The sequence below is a fragment of the Argopecten irradians genome, chromosome 11 (genome assembly GCF_041381155.1).
Source record: "Argopecten irradians isolate NY chromosome 11, Ai_NY, whole genome shotgun sequence".
In the NCBI taxonomy this organism is placed as follows: Eukaryota; Metazoa; Mollusca; class Bivalvia; order Pectinida; family Pectinidae; genus Argopecten; species Argopecten irradians.
The window spans coordinates 39556168-39567171 of record NC_091144.1 but is presented as its reverse complement, the minus strand read 5'-3'; the positions used below and the strand labels follow the sequence as shown (position 1 = coordinate 39567171).

Genomic DNA, 11004 nt, shown 5'->3' with positions numbered 1-11004 from the left:
GGGGAATAACTCTTGCTGTGTAATTGGCCTGGCTCTTTATTATAATTCAGCCATTTCACTATCCAGCCACTGCTCTGTACTTCAATATTACAGAGTTATCTTCCCTTGCAGATTTAGTATTGATTGTAATGCGTTTGCATGATGTTTTTCTCAGAGAAAAATGAGGTCATTTTTCTCACAAAAATTATAATACCACAACTGATACCTTCTGAAAAGGGCATATAACTCTGTAATTTGCAAAGACGGAATGGTCTAAAAACAAAGGTGGCTGGATTAACAAGGCTGGACTATATTGGGACGTTATAACCAGGTATACACCGCATGTACCAGCATGTTATTGTATGGTATATCTTTTGTCCCGGTGTCAAACACATAAAAAAGCAACGTGTGATATTTTCTGTGTCATTGATTAATGAGCTATATGTCAGCCAGACGTTTGTTTCATCCTCATTGCACATATTCCAACATTTTCAGGAATTCACAGATCACAGAGCTCTCCATGTGAATTAGACATTTAAATAAAACAAGTGGGGACCGACAGACACCTCCCTCCTGGGGTGGTACATCCCCGTAAATTATACACCCTCGGAGAAGTCATCTGCTGCAATTAACTTCCCTCCAATATCACCGTTTCAGGAGACACAATAACTTGCACCACGTAACTTTTGGGAATTTTTATATCTTCAATGCGTAGCTTATCACTCAGCATACGTCCTGCGAAAAACCACCTTTGTCTGGCTGGTTCAACGTCAGTCTCGTCAAAGATACGGTTTTTAAGTTTAAGTACTGTGTCTGTGGTGCGCACATACAGTTTAAGATCTTTGTTGATGGTCGATAATCTGAACTTTATTGGGAGTTCAAGTCCAGGGGAGGCATTTTCAGGGTCTTGTTCCACGTCGCCCTCGCTTGCCTCCTCGATAAGATTGGTTGGGGCACTCAACACGTAAACTGGTAACTGATAACGGTTACCCAGCTCATCATAACAGTCCATTAGTGTACCTGTTCACAAAATTATCTTATTTTAATCAAAACGTTTCTTTTGCATCAATAACATACCATATTTCTGATGAAAAAAAAAAAAAAAACCATGTATAAACTTATATATATTTCAGATTTACTTATATCTCAGAACTGACTGTGATGTTACAATTTTGTAAACGAAACATACATTAATCTCTCTGATAAAATATGCCATTACATCTGCTACAATTATAATTGTTAGAATACCTAACGACAAGGGCAGACAACTCTACTGTAACACAGGACGTCATATATTATTTATACCTAATGGCAAGGGTAGACAACTCTACTTTTACACAGTACGTAATATATAATTAATACCTAACGGCAAGGGAAGACAACTCTACTGTTACACAGGGCGTAATATATAATTAGTACCTTATGGCGAATGCAGACAACTCTTCTGTAATGCAGGACTTCATATATAATTAATGCCTAACGACAAGGGCAGACAACTTTACTGTAATGCAGGACGTCATATATTATTAATACCTAACAGCAAGGACAGACAACTGTAAAACATGTACAAGACTTCATATATAATTGAAACCCAATGACAAGCGCAGACAACTCTTCTGTAAAACATGTACAAGATGTCATATATAATAATACCTAACGACAAGTGCAGACAACTCTACTGTAAAACATGTACAAGACGTCATATATAATTTATATCTAACGACAAGGACAGACAACTCTACTGTAAAACATGTACAGGACGTCATATATAATTGAAATCCAACAAAAAGTGCCGACAACTCTTCTGTAAAACATGTACAGGACGTCATATATATAATTAATACCTAACGACAAGTGCAGACAACTCTACTGTAAAATATGTACAGGACGTCATATATAATTGAAATCCAACGACAAGCGCCGATAACTCTTCTGTAAAAGACGTACAGGACGTCATATATGATTAATACCTAACTACAAGTGCAGACAACTCTGTAATATGCAAATTAAATAGATAATCTACCCTTGCACATATGTATTGATTGTTATGTCATAAGTGTGGGAGAAATATATATAGGTTTCCTGAATAATATGTTACACTCACAAACACATGACGTCACAATCAATACCTTATACCCACAAGGGCAGATAACTCTGCAATATGCCAGAAAATAACAGAAATGACATATGTTAAACAATATACAAACCATGGGGTAGAGAAATATTGGCCCCGTCCACGATCGCCTGAGCTAAAGTGTGGTCCCCAGTCTCCAGTGCATAAGCAGCTCCTTTCAGGGCGTCCCAAATCTCCTTTCTTCCTTCAAACGCTGGGGCAGTATCCCAGAATTCATCTCTTTTACTTCGCAGCTGGCCTTCAGTTAAAGGGACATCACTCTTCCATTTTGGTTTCTCTGGTTTAAGAGGCTGATTTCTTCCAAGAGCAACTGAACCAAAGGAAATGCCATCAAGGTGTATGTAATAATATTTGAAGAAACTAACAGAATTGGTTACATTACAGAACATTTGATATCAAGTTACTGGGTTTCTTAATTTGTTACTGAAGAAGTTGTAGATTTTAACATATTTGACAATCTTGCATGAAGATCATGGTCATTGTCAATCAACAACCATTAAAACAAACTTGGTAATAATTTGTTCATGCATGTATCCATTATCAGGTCCGAATCCCTTCAAGCAGTCAAGAAAATCTGTTTTGAAGATATCAATATAATCAAAGTAAGTTTCTGACTTTGAATGAAGGTCACTGTTGGCTCTTTCTAACTTCTTTCCTACATATACAAATCTAGACTAACAAGAACTCCCATAGTTATGTACAGTGATATCGATCTTGATGCCCACTATTGAACACTCTATATTAGCCAATTAAAAAATAAATTATGATATTTCTCTCCTTTTCCCTATGAAATCTATGACTTTAATGTACAAAAATTAAAACAAGAGGCCCAGAGGGCCTGTATCGCTCACCTGGTTTGTAATGCCAAGTAATGTTCTAAATACAGGCTCATTGTTTCTTTTCTGAAGGAATTTGAATATTTACCTCTAATTCCCCTATTGGGCCCCACTCTTTCTGCTCCAGGGGGGGTCAAAACCAAAATTTATACGAATTCTGTTAACCCCAAGGATGTTTCTGGGCCAAATTTGGTTAAAATCCAAACAGAACTATATGACTAGTAGCAATTTAAAGGATTTACCACTATTTTCCTATTTGGCCCTGACCCTCCTGCTCCCGGTTGTCAGAGCCACTCTTGTTGAGATTACAAAATCATAAGAAAACCTGGAGGATGTTTATTATGGTGTGGCTTGAACAAAGCGTAAATACAGTTTCTGTCTCTCAGCTGACAAAACATTTCTCTAGCTCTATCAGTTGAGCCGTTGGTCACTTAACAGAAATGAATATCTTCCCTTATCTTATTCACGATTATATGTCATATCATTTAATATCTATACATTGTTCCTATTGACCAAATACTAATTCTTGTTAACAGAGTGTCAAGTCCCTGTGATTATAATCATACAAACAATACAGGTGGTAACAAGGAAACAAAATGGAAATTATGCCTAGTTCAGTGTAAAAATGTTACAAAGCAGGGAAATACTTAAGGTGACATTCGATCCATTGAAATTCAGTTTATACGGCCGTCAGGCTGAGGAAGAAGGAGAAAGAAATCGCGCTGCTATTGTCACTTTTTGTCTGCGAGGACTGGTACTGAAACTGGAACCGTATCCGGCTTTTGCAAACCGTAAGTCTCGGCGTAACAACGTTACCTGCAGCATCGGACGATTCGCCAGACGAGGGTCCGTTATCTCTTTGAGATCCAATACACCCTCCCATCTCTCTGGCGACGGGGGAGGTCTTGGAATCTCGATGAACAAATAAAACCTATTGGTGGATATTGTCGCTGTCACTTTCGGAATATCTCCGCACTAAAGAATATTATTGATATTCTGTATGTAAATTTCGAATCATTAAAATTAATCTATGTGTTAAACTAATATGAGATAATAAATTAACAGAATAATGAGTTGACTTTTATCAGTATATCATTCTATTAATTAGATTTAGTCTAATAATAAATAATGACGATTTTGTCTTCCTTGGTTCAAAGCGATTCTAAACTCTAAGATGGAAAACGGACGTATATTTCCGTATATAAATATGGAAATCTACAAACTATGGCTAATGTTCAACAATATTTTATTATTTTCTCTATTTCCATATCAATGATTTTACCTTAAATATGTATGTACATATTATATACTACGTTGTATTTGTTCACATTTTCAAATGTCGTAGTCCGCATATTAAAACCGTTCAACACTATATTAGAAACAACCAAAACTAATAAGACCGCAGCAAATGAGTTACAAAACAAAGATGGCTGCGCCCATGTGGAAAACCGATCTTGACAGTTATGTGAAGACTGGAAGCGATTCCTTTGCCCCAAATATTGTTAAATGTATACAATAGTTTCTAACTAAGTATTTGTTTACTTTTATTTGAAGAACAGAAAAAACCAGAAAACGAATATGTACAAAAATGAGATGATACAAAAGAAGAACAGCCAGAACTATCACTGAAGCAGCCAATGCTCGTGTTAGGTTTCTTTTAAAGATGCTCCACCGCTGACAAATGGTACTTTTTCACTATCAAAAACAGGACAGGAGCAGACGATTTAGTATTATCCTTCAGTTACAAAAGTTACTTACTTTACACCATTACCACCATTGAAAAGCTTGAGCTTCTAATTTTACTTCAGGTCAAACATATGAAAAATAATTAATTGCATCCCGAAAAAAATCTGTGTCACTATATCCTATATGGAATGAAGTACTGATAGCGCGTGCACCAAAGGCGAAATAATAATTATTTTATATTATTTTTGTGTTAATTAGGCATATATACACGATTAAACACCCATTATTGTTCAAATGACGAATATCATTTATGCTCTCTCGGCGGTGGAGCATCTTTAAATTTCAACTTATCCCACTTCTGACACCAATTTGTTAGGGTTTTCTCTTCCCTTTTTTACGTAGCGTTAGATACGTACATTCTAAACTTCAGCTGGCCTTAATTAACCTGTCCTGATTACATATAACCAAACTGAAAATAAAATGCAAAAACCTGAAGTGTTGCATTGAAGTGAATGATGCCGAGTAGATCTAAATCACAAAGATATGTCCAGTAAATGCTAATATACTGGATCGAATGAATCATTTTATTGGTCAATATGCGCTTATTTTACATTATACATTGTACACATTTAAGTGTATTGGACTGAGCATGTACGTGTTGATTCAGTGCTTTATATTGTAGTTGGCAAGAATATGGAATGCTGGTAGAGAGAAAAAAATGGCTGCCTTTGACATAGTGATGTCTCATAAACAAAAATACATGTAATTAACAAGCACACCTGAATACATACCAAAACAGATATTGTTTCAATTCCCCCAACTTCAGCCTTTATAAGTTGGCAATACAGGTTTTCGAGAGAAAATGATCTAATATACAGTGTACATAGCAGATCCATCCATTAATTATGATGTCATCATTTGACACAATTTTTATGACGTCATAATGATAATCACCGGCTAATGGGACTAATTGATTGTTAATTGTACTTTTCCATGTTGTTTTAGGATCTCTAAACCCCTCTATTGATCCGATTTATAAACACTGTATCATTTTTTCTCTCTTGCATACACTCACAGTAGCCACTCGATTTAGCAATAGTATCACAGCTGCACAAATTTGTTACTCTTATAACTTGATAGCAAGTACATTTACAGCAATACGTCAGTTTCGAGATCCCAAAAGGACATGGGTAAAGTACAATTTATCATCAATTAGTCAAACCATCGGTGATTATGACGTCAACATTTACATGAGTTCCGTGATGTCATAATCATCGGAAGGTGGGACTTATCAACGGTAAATTGTACTTTACTCACGTTGTTTAGTGATCTCGAAATTGTAAATATGCAGGAAGTCATTTTGAATACTAAAAACATGTAAAATTTTGCATTGCAGTAATTACAGATGACAGTCTCTCTCTATTGGAATTAGTAGAAGGCTTAGGGTAAGTAGATCTAAAACATTTTTGAGGTGGTTTTTATGTCCTGACATATTACAACAAGCCCTCCACCTTTTGGTCCCGAATTCAAATCTCATATGAGTCATTTGCCAGGTACTGACTGCTGGTCAGTGTTATTTTACTATGTTCTCTGGTATTTCTCCACCAGGCCCTTTTATCCCTCCACCATCTAAACCTGTACATCATTAAATGGCTCTGGCTATTAATATTACATTCAATTAAGGCAAACATAAAATGTGTCTGTTTAGGGTTACATTGGCAAAAAAAATAGGGTTGGTCGGTCGGTCGGGAGGATTTTTTTTTTTTTAGTGTTTTTCACTCTAAAATGACGGCTGGAACCGGAGTCTGAGATCGAAATCCCGACTTTTTAATAAAAAATTTTCGTAGAAAAATGGGGGGAAAAATTAGGGTCAGGGGTAAAAAATTAAGGTCGGTCGGGTAACCCTAATCAGACCTCTTTTTTTTTTTGGCCTAATCAAACTAAATCAAACCAATTTCTTGAGGCAGATGAAAAAAAAAATCAAAGTTTTGAAAGTACTGAGATGTAAAACATAGGTATTAGGCAGATTATTTTACATCCTACTGAGACCCAGGGTAATTTAAGGATGTGCCAGTCCTAATTAAAAAAATGGCTGGGGGTCATAGAACTCATAGCAGTACAGTGACAGAATTTAATTTAAAATGTAAGGGTTTTTTTTACCAGAGATACTTGTAAAATAGTCAATTTGATTTTTTTCAGGGTATACCTAACCAGTGAGGAAACATTTGAGCGTGGCAGAGTTGTTAAGCTTCTTGCAGATATCCTTTACCTTCTACCGACAGACAAGCTCACAGCCAAAGAAAGTAAGAATGTTAAAATCAAGACAAATAAAGTACAATTCTTGTTATTTAATATTGCATATTATTTTTGTACTTCGTAAAGAAGAGATTTAATGCAAATTGAAGCAATGTACAAATTCAAGAAATGTTGCTATTTTCATATTATTCTAATTTAAAAATAAATCTAAAAAAAAATCAAAAAAATAATTAATGTATTAATATGACTTCTATTGTTACAGTTGAGCTGCTGGTGGCTTATCTTTGTGACAGATTGAAGGATCACCATTCCATTCAACCTCCGACACTAGCTGGACTACTAGCATTAGTAAGTTGTATTGATGCTAGCAACACTGAAAATTATCATTTTAATTACATCTGTCTTTGTGTCCATCCTTCCCCTGCTGTATGTAAACTTTTTACATTTCTTCAGATATTCTACCTGTGGGATTGAGTTAGAATTGGAATTATCGTAAGATGGTCCAGTTCCAGTGTTGTTATTTTGTAAGTTGGTCTAAACCGAGATGTTATTTTACGGCCTTTTAAAATGTTGCCATGACAACTTCCACAGCCCTTTAGTGATATGATTGCGCGAAAACAGTTTTTTCATAGATATTTCAAACTTCTCCTTAAGTTTCATCAGTGGTATTGAGCTTAAATTTGTCTGAAATGATACTGAGATGGACCTGACCAAATTATTTTTTATTTTTGAAGTCCATCTGAATTCCCAGATTGTCTGGTTTATATGCAATCATGAGAAAAAATTAAAACATTTAGAAAGTCTTCCTCAATTTCAACTGAAAGATTCAGCTCAGAGTTGCCAAAAATGATTTGAATTCTTGATAATATTCTATAAGGTAAGGTCCTCCATGGAATCCTTACTTTGCTTAAAAATCTACTGATTATTTTGTATAAATGAATTTGTTCCGTTAGGAAGTCAGATGACTGTTAAGGCCCCTTGGGCGTCATATTTCATAAAAAAAGAAATTTGAACCTTGTATGTCTCACCATATTTTTTAATTCTGTATCATTTTCCAGTGTCATGCTAAACATTTGCCTGAGGGATGTCCAGAAAAGATGTGCCAATCCATTTTTAGCGAAGTTCAAACCCAGACTCTGGCCCAGGGAGACAGACAACATGTTTACAATATCTTTTCTGTCCTCCTCTCAACCCATTTACAGGGTAAATATTAGTATATTAGTCTCATTCATATGACTTAAAAGTGTATTTTCCCTCATACCTCGATGTTTTATTTACAATTCTGATAGTCCGCCATTTTGAGAACAAGTTTGATGAAACCCCAATCTAATTAAAATTGTAATTCCGCTCTACTACGATGATCTACATTACGGTCCAATGTAAGATCTAAGAACTCCCAGTTCAGGATCACCTCAGCCTGACATCTAAGGTTAGTGAAATCTTTGGTGTAGTTGTTTCTCTTGGAAGTATAAACAGCAACTAGCTAAGTTCCGATTCTTGCCCAGGGGTCATACTGAAATGACCCAAACAGGAAGTTGTTAGATCTTGTATTGGATCATATCATAGAGCATTGTAGTGGAGCGGATTTACAAGTCTAATTTTAATTAATTTCATGCAAACCGCAAAATATGGAAAATTGGCTCTGTTGTAATTGAAAATTGATTTAATTTGCTTTTAATTTTCTTTTCAAGAGACAGCTTCACAAAAATATGTGCAATTCATGACACTTTTGTGGTACCCCAAAGTTTTCATGTTGTAATGTAAAAAAAGGGTCTGCCATATTTACTATATCAACCAGTTGAGTGATACATGTCCTTTGTGCCTTTTGTTTTGGATTTGCTTGAAAACAACTGTAAGGTTTCAATATTGATGAAATTTAAAATCGAAGAAAAAAAAAAAAATCTTAAAGTTGACTTGTTGATGCAGAGTTGCAGAAGATGGGCAGTGACTTTGTGTTGGGTTACATAAGAGCTATGGACGCTGAGAAGGACCCACGTAACCTAGTATTGGCCTTTCGCTGTGCAAATATTGTCATAGTCAGCTTTCCACTAGGTAGGTCGTCTTCTTGTTTGGTAATTCTTAATTCAACCTGACTTCCTACAGAGATGCCATTGAGTAGATCTTTCATACCTATCTGTAGGATATATTTTTCTAAAATTTCATCCTGGTTAGTATTTCTACGACCTATTAAATATCTACTTTGATTATGAAAGGTTATAATCACTTATTGAAGGTTATAAAAGATTATGAATGGTTAAAAATAAATGCTTATGAAAGGGGAGATAACTCATATATAACAATGGAAAATTGATATGAAACCTAGTTGTAAAGTACAAAACCTTATTTTAACATGTTAGAGAGGTTAAGAATCCAAACTTGAGCATGTACATTCTAAAAACTGATGTTTTTATCTTGGTTTCTGCAATTCATCAGGGAAACTAGAAACTTAATTCACATAATTCAGAGATAAGTACACTTCTATTGGTTTTATGTGTTATTTGTTACAGGTGTGTTTGTAGAGGAAATGTTTGAAGTTGTGTCCTGTTATTTTCCTGTGGACTTTACTCCTGTAAGTTATAAATCTATTGGTTAAAAGGGGTGCTGATTATACTAGAGTCCTGTAATTAGCAGGGATGAAAATGAAATGTCAGTCTTTTTGTCTTTCAGAAAATAGGTTACTGGTACATGTTATTCCATATAATTTCCCCTCAAAACATAAATTTCAACCTTTTTCAGATTTTTCCATTTTCATCTCTGAATTAGCTTTTAAAAAAGAGTAACAAGGTGGAAGGGGGGGGGGGTGGTTATTAGATAAAGAAAGTCTAAACCTCTGATAAAGTCCACCATATTTTAACTCTCCTCGCACATGACAGTAAACATGCATATGCAATATTAAACATGAACTTCATATGATATGAAATACATTGTCAATATTATATGCATCACAACACAGTCGTAAATCATTGTTTATAATCCATGTAATGGGAGCATTTCATGATTTCAAATTCATTTTACAGATAAGAGGGGTGCTTATAGGGGTAATATTGGTGATATTATATAAAGCTCCATTGTTATCTCTGCTACATTTGTATACCAGTATTAATGTTCCTTATAGCCCCCTGATGGCCCCACTGTAATGTAGCAGTATTGATGTATTTATGTTCTCTACAGCCCCCCTTGGTGGCCCCCTACTATACCAGTATTTATGTTCTCTACAGCCCCCTTGGTGACCCCCTACTGTACCAGTATTTATGTTCTCTACAGCGCCCCTTGGTGACCCCCTACTGTACCAGTATTTATGTTCTCTACAGCCCCCCTTGGTGACCCCCTACTGTACCAGTATTAATGTTCTCTACAGCCCCCCTTGGTGACCCCCTACTGTACCAGTAATTATGTTCTCTACAGCCCCCCTTGGTGGCCCCCTACTATACCAGTATTTATGTTCTCTACAGCCCCCTTGGTGACCCCCTACTGTACCAGTATTTATGTTCTCTACAGCGCCCCTTGGTGACCCCCTACTGTACCAGTATTTATGTTCTCTACAGCCCCCCTTGGTGACCCCCTACTGTACCAGTATTTATGTTCTCTACAGCCCCCCTTGGTGGCCCCCTACTATACTAGTATTTATGTTCTCTACAGCCCCCCCTTGGTGGCCCCCTACTATACCAGTATTTATGTTCTCTACAGCCCCCCTTGGTGACCCCCTACTATACCAGTATTTATGTTCTCTACAGCCCCCCTTGGTGACCCCCTACTGTACCAGTATTTTTGTTCTCTACAACCCCCCTTGGTGACCCCCTACTGTACCAGTATTTATGTTCTCTACAGCCCCCCTTGGTGACCCCCTACTGTACCAGTATTTATGTTCTCTACAGCCCCCTTGGTGACCCCCTACTGTACCAGTATTTATGTTCTCTACAGTCCCCCTTGGTGACCCCCTACTATACCAGTATTTATGTTCTCTACAGCCCCCCTTGGTGACCCCCTACTATACCATTATTAGCTCACCTGGTCCGAAGGACCAAGGTGAGCTTATGCCATACCGTGGCGTCCGGCGTCCGTCGTCCGTCGTCCGTCGTCCGTCGTCCGTCGTCCGTCCGTCCGTCCGTCCGT

At 36.6% G+C, this 11004-nt stretch overlaps 2 protein-coding genes across 2 annotated transcripts in view; one reads left to right on the top strand and one right to left on the bottom strand.

Annotated features, from left to right (window-relative positions):
• Positions 1-607: 607 nt before the first annotated feature.
• LOC138334631 (ubiquitin domain-containing protein 2-like) lies at positions 608-2651 on the bottom strand. The gene is made up of 3 exons (XM_069283269.1): positions 2621-2651; positions 2187-2423; positions 608-999 (listed from the first exon to the last, which is right to left on the bottom strand). Exons 1-3 carry the CDS (start codon positions 2649-2651, stop codon positions 608-610), a joined length of 660 nt encoding a protein of 219 aa, XP_069139370.1.
• An 862-nt stretch (positions 2652-3513) lies between these two features.
• LOC138334630 (MMS19 nucleotide excision repair protein homolog) overlaps positions 3514-11004 on the top strand; it is a 30538-nt gene continuing 23047 nt past the window's right edge. The window contains exons 1-7 of the mRNA XM_069283268.1: positions 3514-3740; positions 6032-6080; positions 6835-6938; positions 7154-7239; positions 7950-8094; positions 8818-8943; positions 9399-9460. Coding sequence (XP_069139369.1) covers positions 3575-3740; positions 6032-6080; positions 6835-6938; positions 7154-7239; positions 7950-8094; positions 8818-8943; positions 9399-9460 — 738 coding nt within the window. The 5' untranslated portion in view covers positions 3514-3574. The remainder of the gene's footprint in view (positions 3741-6031; positions 6081-6834; positions 6939-7153; positions 7240-7949; positions 8095-8817; positions 8944-9398; positions 9461-11004) is intronic.

Bases quoted from the DNA above. Each gene is read 5' to 3' on its own strand.
- LOC138334631 (XM_069283269.1), bottom strand. From the start codon at position 2,651: ATGGATACATGCATGAACAAATTATTACCAA. The intron at 2,424-2,620 runs GTTTGTTTTAAT...CCTTTGGTTCAG, and splicing joins CATGAACAAATTATTACCAA to TTGCTCTTGGAAGAAATCAG. The intron at 1,000-2,186 runs GTTTGTATATTG...TTTTGTGAACAG, and splicing joins CAATATTTCTCTACCCCATG to GTACACTAATGGACTGTTAT.